Source organism: Ixodes scapularis, unplaced genomic scaffold (assembly GCF_016920785.2).
Source record: "Ixodes scapularis isolate PalLabHiFi unplaced genomic scaffold, ASM1692078v2 PGA_scaffold2__306_contigs__length_199485367, whole genome shotgun sequence".
Lineage (NCBI taxonomy): Eukaryota > Metazoa > Arthropoda > Arachnida > Ixodida > Ixodidae > Ixodes > Ixodes scapularis.
In genome coordinates this window covers 124,994,879-125,013,468 of record NW_024609857.1, presented here as the reverse complement: position 1 = coordinate 125,013,468, position 18,590 = coordinate 124,994,879, and the positions used below count along the sequence as shown (strand labels likewise).

Genomic DNA, 18,590 nt, shown 5'->3' with positions numbered 1-18,590 from the left:
GAATTTGCGTTACCAGATATTTTATATAAAGGAATGTACTTCCTCATAGTTTATTCAATCTTTCACTTTCTAAAAAAATAAGAAAGAAAAGAAACGAATATCAGTAAGTTTACAAAAGCCTACCTTACAAGACTTAGTGTGCGTGGAGAAGCGAGAGTTGAGAAAAACTCTAAAGTAGCTCCGGTTAGGAACCTGAAGCCACTGGAATGTTACGAAGCAGAGGCGCCAAAATGAAACCAAATACAAGAAAGGCGACAACTTTTTGCTTCCAATATTTCTAATTTGATTCTGCTAAACCTAAACAACGTGCAAACACTGTACGTTCACCCTTTAGATAATAAAAAAAGAAACACTTGCATTGGCCCCTTCTTTTATTCCTTTGTAAACAAAACCAGACACCGGAAAACATCTCCTCGGGAAAAAACAAAAACTATATCGTCAATCGGTTAAACACGCCGTTCCACACGGATCTCCAAAGTCACTTGTGATCAAGGGGCCGAGTTGGCCCTGAAATGGCAGAATTTCGGCTTATTAAAAGTTGTTTAAAGCTTCTTCAGTCTTCAACGTTTAATATTTTCTATCTAGGCGGATATCTGTCGGAAATTTAATTTTATCTTTGGATGTCACGCATATACACTATATCAGTGATCAAGGTTGTATTGACGACGAACACGGCGTCACATTTTAAGTCTTATCATTTTATACTATTTGTAATTAGTTTCTAAGCAGAGGAAGAGTCTGCCAACCTTCAACGCATCTTAAAAGTGTTCGTTATCCGGCTAGAAGACTTGAATAGCAGTCTGAGTAACAAACGATATATCAATAGTCTTATATTTATCCCGGCTTTATAGCATTGTAATGCATTTTTGACAAATATATTTATTGGCACAATCTGCTGTATTAGGAAATAATTTATATTTTCTTCTCTACGGCCTCCTGAAACCGCATTAGGCATGAAGGGCACAGTAGAGTTATGATGACGCGTCCGTTCCCATGTATGAGTTCAGCTCAATATGTCCTCTACTTGATAGCCTGGCCATAAAAATACAAAAATTTCGTCGTTTCCCGGTGTTAGTAATGACCGAATCTTGAAATTCACTACTCGTTAATGTCTGCCCAAATCTTCACCCCTATAGATGTTCTACAGGGTGATACAAGGAGACGTCAGGCTCTTTAAATCGACCGGAAAATTCGGTTTCTTAACCTATCGCGCTAGGACTTTGTGCAGCGTTGCCCACAGATGGAGCATTTTTTTTTTTTTGTAAAATTTGCAAATAGCGAATTTACCTGAGGACAAAGTAAAGAAAGAAAAAGGCTTAGCTCCTATGGAAACGCAGCGACGCCACCAGTCTGCAAACAACACGGCGCCGTTTCGCAACGGTAGACACGAGATGGCGCAAGCGGTCGCGACGCCAACTGCCGCCAACGAACGAGCAGACGACGCCGAGAGCCTTCCCTTTTGCAGCCAAGGAACTGCACACTGCAGTTCCTTGTTGTTACAGTGCCTTTTTTGTTTCTGCGACTGTCGCCACCTGCGGAACGCGCGCCGCTTTTGAGTCCAAAGGACCGTCTGCTAAATTCGCCGGCTCTCGGCGCCGTATGCTCGTTCGTTGGCGGCGTTTGTTGCGCCATCTCTTGTCTCCGTGCGAAACGGCGCCGTGTTGTTTGCAGAGCGGTGGTGTCGCTGCGTCTCCATAGGAGCTAAGCCTTTTTCTTTCTTTACTTTTTCCTCAGGTAAGTTCGCTCTTTGCAAATTTTACAAAAAAAAAAAAGCACCATCTGTGTGCAACGCTGCACAAAGTCGTAGCGCGATAGGTTAAGAAACCGAATTTTCCAGTCGATTTGAAGAGCCTGACGTCTCCTTGTATCACCCTGTACATCGTAGAGTTATTATAATGTACGCCAGAGGTTCAACTGGCGTTAGTGTCTATGCCACTTCCGTGACGCAAATTGAAGCAGACAGCAACCAGTCTACTTTTGCGGTGCTCCTGTGCATTCATATGGGAAAACGCGCGTGCATTTTGCCTCTTCGCCGAAAAATAACACGGAACACTTTGGTTATTTGGGTCGTACCGAATAGTATGTACCTTGATTAACACTGTAAAAGTGTAATTGCTTTAGTTAGCGCATTTTTCTTCATCAGTGACCGATGTTTAACTTCGCTACATTTCAGTCCCAATGTGTGTTCCGCAGCAGGTGTGTAAAAACAAGCGACGATTCGAAGCAAAATTACAATCGAAAGCAATGTAGAGTGTGTTCAAGGCTCGCCAGCATTCCGGTGACGCTTATATATTGATAATATGCCAGTCCTGTCACCATATCAAAATGACCCCGTCGTGCATGAGCGGATAAAAACATTCAAAACGTAGAAAATAAAGTCCATGGGATATAAAAGCTGCCTCTTCGTATTGTTTTCTCTGCCGGGCAGCTTTTATGGGGCACTTGTTCTGAAAGATTTCGAGCGTGCGAGTGATATTTTGAACGTAGAACAACCAGCTTCGCTCAGAGCAGAAAGAATAAAGCGGTACTTACTTATTCGACACAACCAAAGCGCCATGACGAACGGTCACGGTTTGAAATGTGTGCGCTTGTTTATGCTTTGGTTTGCGCTCTCAACGCTTCGGTACTCTTCGCCTGCGGCGCTCTTTCCACGCAAACACCTCGCGACGCAACATGACCATCGTCAAGCATATTTCGATCGTCTGGAGTGGAGCACAGCGGCGGCACTCACTCGCGGATTCGCTAAGCCTACCCGCTTCGGCCCGAACCCGTCACCGGCGAAGAGCCGGACGTACTGCCGCCCGACCTCCGTCCTTCAACCTCATGTGTGCTTGATTCTGCTCTGTGCTGGCGATGTACCGCTCAACCCCGGACCGTGTCCTACTTGCCCTCGCTGCTGCAGGCCGCTCTACGACAGCGTGGCGGCATTACAATGCGACGGGTGCAACATCTGGGTCCACAGGAAATGTGAGCAGCTCTCACTGCCTACCTATCGGCGTCTGTCGAACTGCACAGAACCATGGTACTGCGGCGTGTGCCAGCTGCCATCGTTTGACGACAGCCTGTTCGAAGCGCCGAAGCAGCCTGCACTAACGGCGATCGCATCACCTACCACAGCCGGAGACAGACCCAGCCCGACCGTCCCGACTGCGTCAACGAGAAGGAATGCAAAGCAATTGAAAATTTGGTACTCCAACGTAAGATCAGTGAGAAACAAGATAAAAGAGTTAAACACTTTACTTCAATCAACAGACGACACTGTGTTTACCCTCGCCGAAACATGGCTGGACTCGGCGACATGCGACGGCCAGATCGTCGACACCACCCGGTACCAGGTGTTCCGGAAAGATCGCTCGACGTCCCGCGGGGGTGGGGTCATGGTGCTCGCCCCATCCCACCTTGCTTGCCGCCGCCGATACGACCTCGAACAGGATACATTGGAGGCCATCTTCGTAGAATTTCGGAACTCCCGGAGCAAATTTCTCCTAGCCTGTATTTACATTCCCCCTCACGAACAAACACTGGTATTCGAAAGCCTCCAAATTTCCATCGACAGACTTGTGGAACAGCGCTCATCGTACACAAGCATCTACCTGCTTGGAGACTTTAACGTGCACATCGATTGGAGTGATCTCTCGTCCCCCATCCCGTCCACCCCAGCGTCCCAGCAGCTCCTCGACATGATGGAACCTGCTGGATTTGTCCAGCTGTGCAACGACCCCACATACCGGTCGCCAGCAGGAAAGGAGTCCCAACTCGACCTGTGTTTCACCACAAATCCCACTCTCGTATCAGACTGCTACGCCCAGGACAGTTTACTTGGATGTGATCACAAGGCCATACATATCCATAGTTACACCTCATTTCCCCGCCAGGGTCGCTTTGCCCGTATGGTACACCGCTATGCGCAGACAGGCTTTACCCACCTCTGCAAGCTCCTCCACCTTGCCCCATGGTCAATGGTGCTGACTGAACCCTCTCCAAACGACATGTACGAGCTCTGGCTCGACTTTATGGCCGCTATTCAAGCCGAAACTGTCCCTCATTTTCATGCCTCCAAGAGGAGAAGGCCGCCATGGATATCCAACGACATCGTAAAGATCGCACAAAGAAAGCGCCAACTCTTCAACAGAGCACGGGAACGACACTGCCAGTCCAGCTACACTGAAGCCAAGAAATTGCAGAGGGAAGTAAAGAGGCTCGTGCACATATCGCATCAGGATTATGTCACGAGTATCGCAGCCCGAGCAGCCAAAGAGCCCAAGTTATTCTGGGCCTATGTACGCTCCCAACGGAAATCCTCCTCTCCCAGTCACCCATCCCTCAAGCACAACCATAGATTGGTATCCGACCCCTCCACAATAGCTACCCTATTTAGCGAACACTTCTCATCCATTTGGTCACCCTCTGAACCACCTACCCCGTCCCTGTCCCCAGTCCCCTCAAGACCACCACCAGCACCAACCTCAATCATCGACAGCCCTGCATCATCCCCTCAGCCCATTCTCTCGTCACTATCAATCACAGAACAGGATGTACATGACTCAGTGTCCTCCATCCGCACAGCCCAGAACCCTGGGCCAGACCAAGTGCATCCTGCATTTTTCAAGCTCTCTGCCCCTGTAATCAAGCCTATCCTGACCATGATGTTCCAGCGACTCCTGGATTCCGGCACTGTTCCGTCGGCCTGGAAGAGGTCCATTATAACACCTGTTCACAAGGGAGGTGGACTTGACACGGACACCACGGACTCCTATCGCCCCATCGCATCAACCTCAATAGTGTGCCGCACGCTCGAAAGAATAATCAATAAGAAAATCTTGGACCACATGGAGGACAATGGACTGTTCAGCCCTGCACAGCATGGCTTCCGACGAAGACAAAGCTGCGAGACCGCCCTGGCCGTGGCTGTCCATACACTCAGCACGTATCTTGATCAGCGAACTCCCTGCAAGTTAGTCCAGTTGGACTTCTCCAAAGCATTCGACCGGATTGACCATGCGCTTCTTCCCCAAAAGATGGAGAAGGTTGGCATTGAGGGCACCCTGGCCAACTGGCTGATGAACTTCGTCAGTGGCCGGACCCAACGAGTGGCCTTCCATGGCCACCTCTCGCCGCCCTGCACAGTGCTTGCCGGCGTTCCTCAGGGCAGCGTATTGGGACCAACGCTGTTCTCCATTTATGTGAATGACATCACTGATGGGATGCAATCCAAAGCCATATTATATGCCGATGACCTCACGCTCATACAGCCCCTGAACTCACCTGACGCATTTACCTCCCTACAAAGTGACCTCGACGCCTGTCTACACTGGTCTACGGTCCACAAGCTGCCGATAAACCCCCAAAAAAGCCAAAGCATGACGATCAGCGTGTCCTCATATAGCAGATCACTTACTTGCAGTCTTACACTTGGTGACATCCCCCTACCCAACGCAGCAACAGCAAAATTCTCGGAATTACATTCGATCAGCACCTAAATTTCAGTAGACACGTGCACGAGACCACCTCCCGTGCAAGGCGCACATTGGGATTCATTACTCACATAACCCGCGGCATGCCGGCGGCATCACTCAGAGATCTATACACGGCTCTGGTGCTCCCTCAACTCGAGTTTTGTTCAGCTATATGGGATCCCCCCTCAACTGCCCTGAAGAGCTCCCTTGAGGGTATCCAGCGGAGAGCAGCCCTCACGCTCTACAGACGTGTGTTCCCATCATCGTGCCACACGGCCTCGAGGGACCTCCCCACAGCAAGACTCCTACAGCACGCCAAGTGGCAGAGCCTACAACACCGTAGGGATGTGGCAACAATCAGGTTGCTCTGCCTCTTTATGGGCACTGGTCCGCCTGAAGTCCCCTTTCCACTGCGCCTCAACAAACGCACCGGCAGGCTGCAGCCCCCTCTATCGCGGACCCTGCGCCACAGCAAGTCGTGGCTCATACGTGCTGCAACTCTCTGGAGGTCACTCCCCTCAAAGATGACAGAAACTTTCCCCGACCACCGTGATGACATTCGGGAGCTGTGCAGAGCAATCGCGTCCCCCATATAGTGCGTGTGTGTACATATATGTCCTCTTTAGCTACTGTACAGTATGTGTGCCTGGACCCTTTTGTCTGTTCCTGACCGATACTTATGCTCGTTGCCCCCCCCCCCCTCCTTTTTTTTTTTTTTTTTTTTAGTCTCAATTTATAGCGCCGCCCGGTCGGTGTCAGGGGCACTAAACGTGTATGGGCACACTGCCTTTCCCTGAATACCTGCACACCAGGCGGCACTGTACAATAAAAGTGCAATAAAAATACAATACAATACAATACAATACAATACAAGAAATAGATTACGTGGCCTTCAATTTATTTTGATCGTATATGCACATGTAGTTACTGATCCAGTGTTACTGCGTAGTTCTTGCCGTCTTTCTTAATTTCCAGATATTCTTCGTTCGTTTGGCACGTATATCCCCCACGCTGAAAAGCGCCGACGTCGTGTTCGCGCTAACAGTGTCCGACAGTGCACATAAATACACGTACGAAGCCGTTTTAACACCGTTTTTAATGCGATGAATTTGAAAGAAAAACACCGTAACTGACCAATTATTTCGTCGGCCTGACTGAGAAATGTTCCAAGCTACCTAGTACGTACGAATTATTCGGGATATTTGCTCTTGTGATCGAGAGCAGAGAGAAAATGCACTCACTTTTTCCCATAGAAATGCATTACCGGAAGTCAATTTTCGACTGGTTGCTGTCTGCTTCAATTTGCGTCAGCACACTAGCGCCACTTGAACCTCTAGCGTACATTATAATAGAGAGTTTTAGAATAGGGGGCCCCAACGCTTTGGGGAACCCAACGCTTTGGGGTACCCAACGCAACGACACCTCACGCAACGTGCTTATAGAATAGGGTTTGTCACGACGCAACGCGGCACGCTCGCCTTTTTCGCATGCAGCGCCATTGTGGACAACGAACGAACTTCTTAACAGTGAAAAATTATGAAAATGCAAAACATTTGCGCTGAAACGACACTTTATTGTGGCTTGCGGTCCAAATAATAGGGAGGGTAACACCAGTTGGAACGGCACAGCAAGACCCATCTGCCGACCGTCTCTGAATCAGATTTACTTCTCTGGTCACAGGTAGGGTGCCTCAATGACCTTCTGTTTAGACTGATGCCACCTTTTGTAGTACCCGATGCCGACAGCACGCGCTCACGGGGAAAACACAAAGAAATCGACGAAAACAAAATGTCGCCATAGCACAGTCAGCGCCACAGACGCGTGCAGGGACACGCTCTTTCACGCGCTTCTGAACAAAAAATAAATGTAAACGTGAGAACAAAATGGCCAGATGTCTCCACCCTAAGCAAAGCGCACATGAAGGCACCCTAGTCACAAGAGAGTGCACGCCCTCAAATACCAGGCTATCATATGCCCCAATGGAATTATCTGCGAACTCGACGGGGCCATTCCCCGGTCACAGGCACGACGCTGGTATAGGTGTAGCTTGCTTTTTGCCCATCCTGTTGTTGAAGCAGCACGACAGTTATAGAGAGTTTTATAAGAGGGTGTCCCAAATCTTTAGACCCCAAAGAAATAGGGGCTCAGCACTGCGCATGCGTAGAACCCAAACTCCTTTTGGGGTTTTGGGTTTGCTCGCGCCCCCAACGTGAAATTCGAGAAATAGCGTGGGGCCCCCAAGTGCTTGGGGCCGGGTTGTGTCGGCAAACATGGCGGCGCCCTTTCCGCTCGCTTCGGTGCAAATTCGTCATGGTCGCTGCAGTATTAGCCAATTTCATTGCCAATGAATAGTGCAACCGGCTTTCGCTTTGCTTAATCTCGCTCAAGTCACAAAGAATGAGCGGTGGGCTTACCCCATTTTAAAGATCGTACCCGATTCTGGCCGTTAATAAGCCTAAACATACGTCGTAATTGTTGACAAGGTGACGTATTGCTACGCCATGGCAAAAGGCTCGTTCACACAGACCCGTTTTTTTATACGTTACGAAAAGTCACCGGGAAATCTGTGCTTCGTATTAAACTGTGCCAGCAGCAGGTCGACCCGGTCGCGGATGGCCCGCGTGGAGTAATTTCTTCCGATTGCTTCGGAGACCCTTTCGGTAATTGAAGTCCATCTCCTGGAATCCTGAAATGGGTAGTGGCGTACACTTCGCGTAGCACATAAATGCCATCGTCGATCAAGAAGTGAACGCGCGCGGGAGAATTCTCTTCCGCCATTTTCTTCTGGCCTTGGATCGGCCTCGACTCGTTCGGCCATCCCGCTTCGGGTGTAGCCGAAACAATCCAATCCGTAGCGCTCTAATCTGGCGCTTGTTCTCGCAGTAACATAGAGAGTTGAGCTAGCTGGTACTTAGAAGACATACCTAAAACAGCGCACAAGCACAGGAGGAAGATAACAAAACACAGGAAGGGGCGCTGACTCCCAACTTATGTATTGTGAAAGAAAGAGAAAGAGGAAGCTTTAAATATGAAGCCCACGTTGTTGTTTTTCTTTCTTATTTTTTCGCATCGTTTTTTTCGTCGTGACCTTATAATGTCAGTTTTCTCCTTTTCTATTGCAACTTAGTAATTTATATGTTTTTATTCTGTCTCTTTATACCTTGTGGGTGCGCGCGGGTTTCATGTCTGAAGCTTCCTCTTTCTCTTTCTTTCACAATACATAAGTTGGGAGTCAGCGCTCTTTTTTGTGTTCTATTTTCCTTCTCCTTTGCTTGCGCGCTGTTTTAGGTATGGCTCGTACTCGAATTTTTTGGGCGTTCGTGTGCGCTTTGAACATATGCAGCCGAAGATTTTGGCCTTCAACTATGCCGAGACTGAGACGAACGCGTGCGCGCATACTCTGCGAGCAGCTGCACTATTTAAATCTGAGCTGGAGCGACTTTGAAGCCTTGAAATACTTGTTTTCAAGATGCAAATATCGTGCCACGAACGAAATCTACTCGGAGCCACGGAGTAGCAATACGTTGCCATGTCAACGGTTACCGCGTATGTTTAGGCTTAGAAACGGCCAGAATCGGGGACGGTCTTTAAAATGGGGTTAGCCCACCGCTCATTCTTTGTGAATTGAGTGAGATCAAGCAAAGCGAAAGCGGTTGCATAAATCATTGGCATTGAAATGGGCTAATACTGCAGCGACCATGACGAATTTGCTCCGAAGCGAGCAGAAAGGGCGCCGCCATGTTTGCCGACGCAACCCGGCCCCAAGCGCCAACCCAAAGCCCCAAACGGATTTTGGGTTCTGCGCATGCGCAGTCGTGAGCCCCTATTTCTTTGGGGCCCCCAAGCTTTGGGGACCCCTATTCTAAAACTCTCTAATAACTCTATGCTGTACATATACGGTTCCAGTAGACACGCGCGACGGGCCCGCCACCCGGGAGAGCGAAAGGAAAGGAAACTAGTCAAGCAAGCGCTTGGAAGGACGATGAGGAGAGGGCGGTGCGAGCGTAGACATGGCAGACGCGGGTCGCACAGTGGCCAATCTTTGAGAAACCTTTATTATCATCCTGAGACTCTACTGATCCTGAAGATGGTGCCTTTTGATAACTAATCTATTGAATAGACCTATTTCTAAATTACCCGAGCATCAAGGATAATGCAGGGAATGGTGTTCCACGCGCGGCATGAGCCGGCGCCTGGAGCAGTAACTATTGTGAAGCAAAAGCCTAAAACAAATGGCATCTTTCACGCGCTTTCGTCAAGGCTTTATTTTGGTTATTTACTTCGAATTTTTACACGAGAGGATGTGCGCGTGCGGCGCGTGCAGCGGTGGGAGCGCAGATTTTTTTGTCACTGCACACGAAAAATCCACGGTACCATAGCCATAAACAGCTTCGCTGTGAAAGTATATAGGGTGAGGCAAGGGGTAGAGATAAGTACAGAGAATCCCGTCGTCACCTCTGCCATGTGCCATTCCGGCACCACAAGGTCCGTCAAGTTGTTTGGGGCACGATACACGGCCTCTAGAGCAGCTGGAGCAGCTCCGTATCTCTCAGGTAGCCGATGAGGGCCCTGACCCTTCTCCCTCTGTGCGTGGGTGTGGGCGGTTACGTGATCACGGGGTGTAATATATGAAGACTTATGACTGTTTCGATGAGCACGCAGCTTCCGCCGCACTGTCAACCTAGGGGTAAAAGGTGTATACCGGGTTGACTCCTAAAACGCTCGCAGATTTAAAAAGCAGCGTGACCTTGGTCGAATAAAATGCAGTATTGGCGACGTGCGCAATCGGAATCGTCACTGTGGTCGGCCTGCCACGATTGGCCGAATGCTGACTCTGACGTAAGCAAAGAATTTCTCATCGACGGAAATAAGAGGAATGCAAAAATTTGAATTTTGACGGTGCTGGCATTGCTTTAAGAGCTCAACGCTTTCAAGCTTTCATTATGCTAACTACAAACACCATAAAACGTGTTGTTTACGAGGTAAGGACGTCACGAGAAGGAACCATAGGAGGGCGCTACCAAAAAATCTTTCCGCTAACAGAAGTAAAAAAAGGACATCATGTTCTTGAATCGAATACGAGAACTGTACTAAAACCTTGTGGTCAGCACTTTTTTTTCCTATCTGATAGCATTCGGTGGATTTCAGGGTTCATCGTTATTCCAGCGAAAGAATAGGCGTTCTTTTCTGTTGTGACATTGCAGATTGTATCAGTTACTATAACCGTGAGGGTCGTTGCTAATTTTCGCTTGCGCACTTACTGCCTCGAGCTTCTCGAACAGCCACAGAAGCAAGCACTCGCTGTACTCCTGTCGCCGTATTCGATCGAAAAAAATGGCGGATATCGAGACCCTACACCAGCTTGCCGGTACTCTGACAATATTCTTTTGAGCGATAATCAACTGGAACTTGGGACATTTTTTTGCAAGAACCTGCAGTAGAACGAAAAAATCAAAAGAGTTAGCGTTGTGAAGAAAGCCTGTTCGTGACTGCGGTCAGGTTTACCAAATTGAACAAGCTGTTTGTTTTTTTTTTCTAGGGGGGGGGGGGGGGGGCGCAATTTTATATATCCCGCTTTTTTCGTAAATTAAACTGTAGCTCTTCGTATTGAAGCTGTTACGTACATCAGTAAGAAAAATCTTTTCAATACCTGTAGGAAATATGTAATTAATTTGTTTCAAAATTAGTGATAAATGTAAGGGAATGCAAGTTATTTCGCTACTTGTAATGGATTTCGTACGATACTGGTCACAGCTCGCCCAGCACTTCAGTGTGGTCGACCTTGTCGTGAGAAGTTGATAAATTGTTGCTTGCCGTCAGCGTTGATTGTCGTCGTTGTTCCCTGCCGCCAGCCGTCGTTGTTCACCGTCGTCGGCCGTCGTTCTTATGCTCGCTGTCGTAAGCCATTGTCGTAATCATCGTCGTAGGCCTTCCTCGTAGGTTCGTCGCGTAGGTTCGTCGTCGTAATATTGTCGTCGTAGGCGTCGTAAGCTGCCGCGGTAGATTATCGTCGTAAGTTGCCGTCGTAGGTTTTTCATCCTAAGTTCAGTGTGAAATGTTCGTCCTCGTAGGTTCGTCGTCGCAGGTTCGTGAAATCGTCGTCGGATCGTCGGCGTAGGCTCGTAGTGTTATGTTCTCCGGCGTGGTTTTGTCGTAGGCTATAGGTTGTAATTCTCGTCTTGATCCGCTCACGTTCATTGGCCTTGCCGAGGGTGTTGATTGTCTTCTTGATCGAAGCTCTAAGGATGGGTGAACGTTACTCAGCACCTCCACCAGAATGTCACGGATAAATGAAGTAGATGAATGTGAACCTAAAACAATGGTGCTAAAATCGCTACGTTCGCTGCGCTAATTTGGGGCGAAATGCGTTAGAATGTAGCGAAGGAGTTCCGACTTAGCGAACGACGGGAATTCCGACGTCGCAACCGTCCGCATAGTGTTGTCTTCGGAGAGCCAGTATGTTCTCCCTGGCGTGTGCGGTTTTGGACGCAGTGACCACAGCTTCCCTCGATCGACTCCCACGGTCCGCGTACTGTTGTTTTTGGAAGAGCTAATCCTTGCTCCCGGGTATTCACGATTTTGGGCAAATGGCATCGTCGCTGCGCCTCCGTTTTACATTGTCGCGTAAGTTCTGCCACCCACACAGCAAACCCGGTATAGGAGCTATGAGGTCGCTCAATCCCCTCCTCTCCCGCTCCCGCGGCGCGTCATTGGAGACGTGCCATAAGGTACTTTTCGCCTTGTATGAGGAAAAGTAGACGTAACGAGCAAATGGACGGAGTGAAAGAGCACAGCGGAACCGTGCCGCAGCATTGCCAAACCAGTCCAGTCCAAACCAGCACGTCCGTCCAAGCGAAAGACAGCTGCATGTACCAAGGGAATAAATAAGGCGAACTTGTGCCTACAAACTAAAGCACAACGTATCCAGAATCCTGCTTTGTCGACGGAAAGGTGACTGACTCGAAGCAGCGCGTTACCGCTGCTTTCACACACGTGGTACGTTCAGGATTTTCCCGAACCAGAACACTCGCTGACAGCCGAGAATATCTTGAAACTTTAAAAAGGGGACAAAACAAAGATTTGGGCCACGCGGGATTCGCACTTCGTTCTTCCGCGTGGGGGACGCGTACGTTGTTAACTCCAGCACGCGAGCTTTTTTTTTTCCCATATTGCAACACAAATAACACATATCAATTTAATGAAAAAATGTGTCGCAGAACTTTTGCAGGGAACGTTGACAATTTCTAATTTTCACAAGCGCGTTACAAAGTTTTAGCCATTTGGGCTTAAGCTTGCGTGTGGAAAAAACACATTTGATTGGCTTCACAAGTGAAACAAAATGGAAGCGAACTTCTTGGTTCCTGGGGTCGGCATGCCGTGCAGCCAGACATGAGCGCCGAGGGCTTGAGAGTCTCCTAAAGATATATAAAACGGAACACAGTCATCGTTTGTAGCATTAAAAAGGAATGCCCGTTCAGGTATTACGCATAACTTTCCTTTAGTAAAGTGGTTAGTTAAGCGAGTTGGTAATGATTGAACATGGTTAAAATTGCGCACAAATAGAAAGGTACAGAGAACAGGGAAGAGAGAAGAGACAAGCGCAAACTCACAACTCGATGTATTGATGGAAGAAAAAAGAACAGCCCTCGGTATCAGCTCGAGCCGAGGCCACACTCGCACGGGGGCACCCGAGCACGCGGAGGACACACACCATCAACCACACTCGAACGACTGTAGAAAGGCTATTTCCTTGTCGGTTAAAGCCACAGAAGGATGGCTGACACAACGCTCGCCTAAGCAGAGCATACTAAAGGCTTCAAAAATTTCGCGAGTGCGTTTTTCGGTGAATCTGCCAATTATCGAGGTCTTTTGTAAAGAAGGTGTACACTTACACGCTTGACAATGCAGAGGTAGGTGACCCCCCACTGTTGAATTTAGAGAAAGATTGTGCTCCCTTAACCGGTCATTAATACACCGTCCCGTCTGTCCTACGTAGGATCTGCCACAGGAGACTAAGGGGACTCCGTAGCCAATAGGTACGGAGTCCCCTTAGTGATGTCAGCACCCCAGAAAATGGGTCAAATTTGTTCTAATGTTCGAGCAAAAATAGAAAATATTACAAAACACAGGTGCCGCACAAAACACGTCCGCCCTTACGTGCCCTGTTCAACCAGAGTGGTTTATAGCATTCCCCTTTCCTGTGGCAGATCCTACGTAGGGCAGACGGGACGGTGTATTATGACCGGTTAAGGGAGCACAATCTTTCTCTAAATTCAACAGTGGGGGGTCACCTACCTCTGCATTGTCAAGCGTGTAAGTGCACACCTTCTTTACAAAAGACCTCGATAATTGGCAGATTCACCCAAAAACACACTCGCGAAATTTTTGAAGCCTTTAGTATACTCCGCTTAGGGGAGCGTTGTGTCAGCTATCCTTCTGTGGCTTTAACCGACAAGGAAATAGCCTTTCTACAGTCGTTTGAGTGTGATTGATGGTGTGTGTCCTCCGCGTGCTCGGGTGCCCCCGTGCGAGTGTGGCCCCGGCTCGAGCTGATACCGAGGGCTGTTCTTTTTTCTTCCATCAATACATCGAGTTGTGAGTTTGCGCTTGTCTCTTCTCTCTTCCCTCTTCTCTGTACCTTTCTATTTGTGCGCAATTTTAACCATGTTTAACTTTCCTTAGCGTGCGCTCGAGAACACCTAAAACATAGGGCATCCATGCAAAAAATAAATACATGCTCAATAGTTTCAAGTTGCTTACATAAAAAAATCAGCGGTTTACGGTCCATTGACACCATTTTCGTTTAGCTACACCTAACTTAAAAAAAAAGAAGATTTTTACCGAAGATAGCACACATCTATATGCTTACTATGGTTCGATACATATCTGACCTCAATACAAAAACAAAAAATACAGAAAAAATAAAGGAAGACTCTTAAGGGGGCACTGACATCGCAAACGTCATATTTTTTATGTTCTAAAACGATGCAAATTGTAGTCATAGACACGAAAGAAAAAAAAAACGCATCGCGAACAAATGTTTTCGCCCACGCGCGCGCCTTTTTATTTTTGGCGTTTTTCTTTCCCGCTTTTCACCTCCTTGCTTCTTTTGATTGGTGACGTCAAAAATCATGAAATTTAGAAGATTTGTAGACGACATTTCGATAACATTTAAGAACGGCAATCGTAGAACACGTTTTTAACGCAACTGCGAACCGACTACGGCGGTTCTTTTTCGAAGTACCGGAGTCCGGTGTGATGTCGCCTCCTGGATTTATATCCTCTCTCGGAAAAGTGGGCGGCGCTCGAGCAGAGGATGATCGGTGAGTCGGGGAACCGGACGAAGAAATCGGTTTTTCCCGGCTCGCCGGCGCCCTCTTCTCCCGCTCCTCACCTCCTCGCTTCGGGTCGCGGTGGCAACGGCGCTCTGCTTTGTAGCGTGGAGCAGAGTTGCGAAAGAAAGTCGACTCGCAGGAGACCGCAAACTTTGACGTCACTGCACTGGCGCGGATTGCGCGGGAACTTTAAATTTGGCATTTGGAAATTGTTTTTTTTTTTTTTTTTTTTTACTCCACAAATTTTGAATTCCGAAGTTTCGGATTTTGAGGGTAATGTCCCGGCATTGTTTTCAATCGTTTCGGATAATAAAAAAATGATTTTGATGCGTCAGTGCCTTTTTAAGGAATGCGTTAGCATGACCGTTACTAAACGCCACACAGCTTCTTTGGGATACGCTAATGCTGACCCCTTGACTTTTCTGTTTTGGCTTTCTCATTTGGCTTTCTCCTTTGCTTCCTCTACCTTTTGCTGCCTCGTTTTGGCTTCGTTACGGTGTCAATGTAAAGGTCAACTCACACACTCCCGACCGACTGAGGACGCCGAAGTCCGCGCTACGGAGCTTAGCCGGTGGTAGTTGGTCGCGAGGAGTGGCAAGCGGCCCTCCAACAAGCCTATAAGGAGCCCCCTGCCCCCCCCCCCCCCCCCGGCCCCAAAAATCCTCAAAAATGAAGAAAGAAAAAAAAAAGAAAAAAGAAGAGGAGTGTGACTTTTTTCCTCTTTTTCATCCCTTGCAGAATCCAATCCCTACTCCTGTTCGCTTGGAAGATGGCCGCTGAGTTTACTTTCAGTTGTGAGGAGGAACTGATCGATTAAGTAGAACAGTTTCTTTGGATTTGGGACACCTCGAGACCCGATTATTGTGACAGAATAAAGCTCGAGGACTCCTGGATACCTATATTCACCCCACTGAGTAAGTAATCATTTCTTAACTTTTGTTCGCGTAAGGTACATATTCTGAGCACGTCAGCTAGATCACCGCGCGAGCCTAGTCCGGATTTGGTGGTGAATAAGTGACCAGAGATTAGCAAGCTAGTTCTTGTGTATCGTTCCTTGAATTCCTTGAATACGTGAAAACAGCACATTAGCACTACGGCACCTCGGGATGTGTTTTGATTCGAAGCGTCCCTGGCCCGAAAGAGGAGTTGGTAGGCTAATGTTGCATGAGCGCACGGGCAGCTACGTATTTGCACACAGATTATTGGGGTGAGTGACGCCCGCTACGATCCTCGATCCTTCATTCCTACGGACTGATTCGAAAGCTGGGCACAGGTGCTCCCGCAGCTCGAGCGACACAGCTCTTATTGAATGCTAGATCAGCTAGGTGGTCAGGCCCGCAGCAATCACTGCAGCCAGAAATTTTCCCCACCCTTCATTCTTTGGCCTAATCCGAAAACTAGGCACAGGTGCTCACGCCGCTCGAGCAGCACAGCTTTTATTGAAAGCTAGGTCAGCTAGGTGCTTGGGCCCGCAGCAACCACTCCCGCCTGAGACTTTCCTCCATCCTTCATTCTCACGGTGTGACCCAAAAGCTGGGCAATTGCTGCAGCTGCTGGAGCGGCACAGTTTTTTTTTTTTGAGAACTACTGGGTGATTCAAGGAGCGGCTAGGCTCTTTAAATCGACCGCAAAATGTGTCTTCTTAACCTATCGCGATACGATTTTGTGCAGCGCTGCCCACAGATGGTGCATTTTTTTTTGTAAAATTTGCAAAGAGCGAACTCACCTGAGCAAAAAGTAAAAAAAGAAAAAGGCTTAACTCCCATGGAAACGCAGCGAAGCCACCGGTCTTCAAACATTACGGCGCCGCTTCGCACGGGAGACAAAGATGGCGCAAGCGGTCGCGACGCCAACTGCCGCCAACGAACGAGCATACGTCTCCGAGAGCCGGCGTCTTTAGCAGACGATCGTTTCGACTCAAAAGCGGCGCGCGCTCCGCAGGTGGCTACAGTCGCAGAAACAAAAAGTGAAAGCCATTTACAACTCCCTGTAACACCGAATTAGAGCGCAGCTCTTGAGGAGGAGGAGGGAAGGGTACTGGGGGGGGGGGTCAAGTGACCTGGGGGGGTCACGTGACCTTGGGGGGTCACATGACGATGCCGATGATGCCATCAGTGACGATGACGACGCGGATTCCGATGACGTCATCAATGACGTCCCTGATGACGTCATCAGCGATGATGACGATGACGATGCGGATGTCAGTGACGTCATCAGTGTCGTTACTGATGACGTCATCCGTGATGATGACGATGACGATGTAGATGCCGGTGAAGTCATCAGTGACGATGATGTCATCGGGGAGGTCACGTGACCTCGGCGGGGGGGGGTCACGTGACCTCGGGGGGGGGGGTGTCACGTGACTTCGAAGGAGGGATCACGTGATCCCGGGGGGGGGGTTACGTGACCTCGGGGGGGGGGGGTCACGTGACCTTGGAATGACCTTGGGGTGACCTTGGTTACGCCGACGGCGACGGCGACGCCGACGCCGCTCAAGCCGGGAACGGGCCCCTAAGAGCTGCGCTCTAAAACAGGCGCGGTAATAACAAGGAACTGCATAGCAGACGACATCGGTACCCCGAAAAAAAACAGTCAAAATATCCCGACAAACCATTTTTTAATCGATTATCTGTCCATTCAATATGTTTTATTAGTAAGGATGATAAAAAAAAAGTGAAAGCCGTTTACAAATCCCTGTAACGCCGAATTGGAGCGCAGCTCTTGAGGAGGAGGAGTGAAGGGTACTGAGGGGAGGGTAGACCCCTCCTCCTCCCCTCATTCTTTATTATGCTTCGGGGGGCGGTCACGTGACCTCGGGGGGGGGGGGGTGTCACGTGACTTCGGGGAGGGGGGTCACGTGACCTCGGGGGGTCACGTGACCTCAGAGGGGTCACGTGACCTCAGAGGGGTCACGTGACCTGGGGGTCACGTGGGGGTCACCTTGGGGTCACGTGACCTTGATATGACCTTGGGAGGGGTCACGTGACCTTGGGGGTCACGTGACCTTGGGGAGGAGACCACGTGACCTCGGGGGTCACGTGACCTCAGAGGGGTCACGTGACGGGGGTCACGTGACCTTCAAAGGGTCACGTGGGGTCTTGGGGTCACGTGACCTTGAGATGACCTTGGGAGGGGTCACGTGACCTCGAGGGGTCACGTGACCTTGGGAGTCACGTGGGGTCACGTGACCTTGAGATGACCTTGGGAGGGGTCACGTGACCTGGAGGGGTCACGTGACCTTGGGATGACCTTGGTTACGCCGACGGCGACGCCGACGGCGACGGCGACGGCGACGGCGACGGCGACGCCGCTCAAGCCGGGAAGGGGCCCCTAAGAGCTGCGCTCTAAAATGCATTGGCAAACTGATACCAGAAAAGATCGCGCCGCTTTTGAGTCGAAACGACCGTCTGCTAATGACGCCAGCCCTCGGCGACGTATGCTCGTTCGTTGGCGGCAGTAGGCATCGCGACCGCTTGCGCCATCTCTTGTCTCCCGTGTGAAACGGTGCCGTATTGTTTGAAGACCGGTGGCTTCGCTGCGTTTCCATAGGAGCAAAGCGTTTTTCTTTCTTTACTTTTTCCCCAGGTAAGTTCGCTCTTTGCAAATTTTACGAAAACAATGCACCATCTGTGGGCAACGCTGCACAAAACCGTAGCGCGATAAGTTAAGAAACCGAATTTTGCGGTCGATTTAAAGAGCCTGGCCGTTCCTTGAATCACCCAGTAGAGCAGCTAGTTACTCAAGCTCGAAGCAATCACTCCAGTCAGAGACTTCGGTAGCCGACTGCTATTTATCGATC

The 18,590-nt window shown here is 49.2% G+C and overlaps 1 protein-coding gene across 1 annotated transcript; it reads left to right on the top strand.

The window, feature by feature from the left end:
• Positions 1 to 2,555: 2,555 nt before the first annotated feature.
• Positions 2,556 to 4,626, top strand: LOC121836597. Its single transcript, XM_042291536.1, has 2 exons — positions 2,556 to 4,280; positions 4,438 to 4,626. The coding sequence occupies exons 1-2, from the start codon at positions 2,556 to 2,558 to the stop codon at positions 4,624 to 4,626; spliced, it is 1,914 nt and encodes a 637-aa protein (XP_042147470.1).
• The last annotated feature ends 13,964 nt before the right edge of the window (positions 4,627 to 18,590 follow it).

Coding starts and splice junctions, on each gene's coding strand:
- LOC121836597 (XM_042291536.1), top strand. CDS start 2,556: ATGACGAACGGTCACGGTTTGAAATGTGTGCGCTTGTTTATGCTTTGG. Junction 4,281..4,437: donor CCAAGTTATTCTGGGCCTAT/GTACGCTCCCAA, acceptor CCCTGTCCCCAG/TCCCCTCAAGACCACCACCA.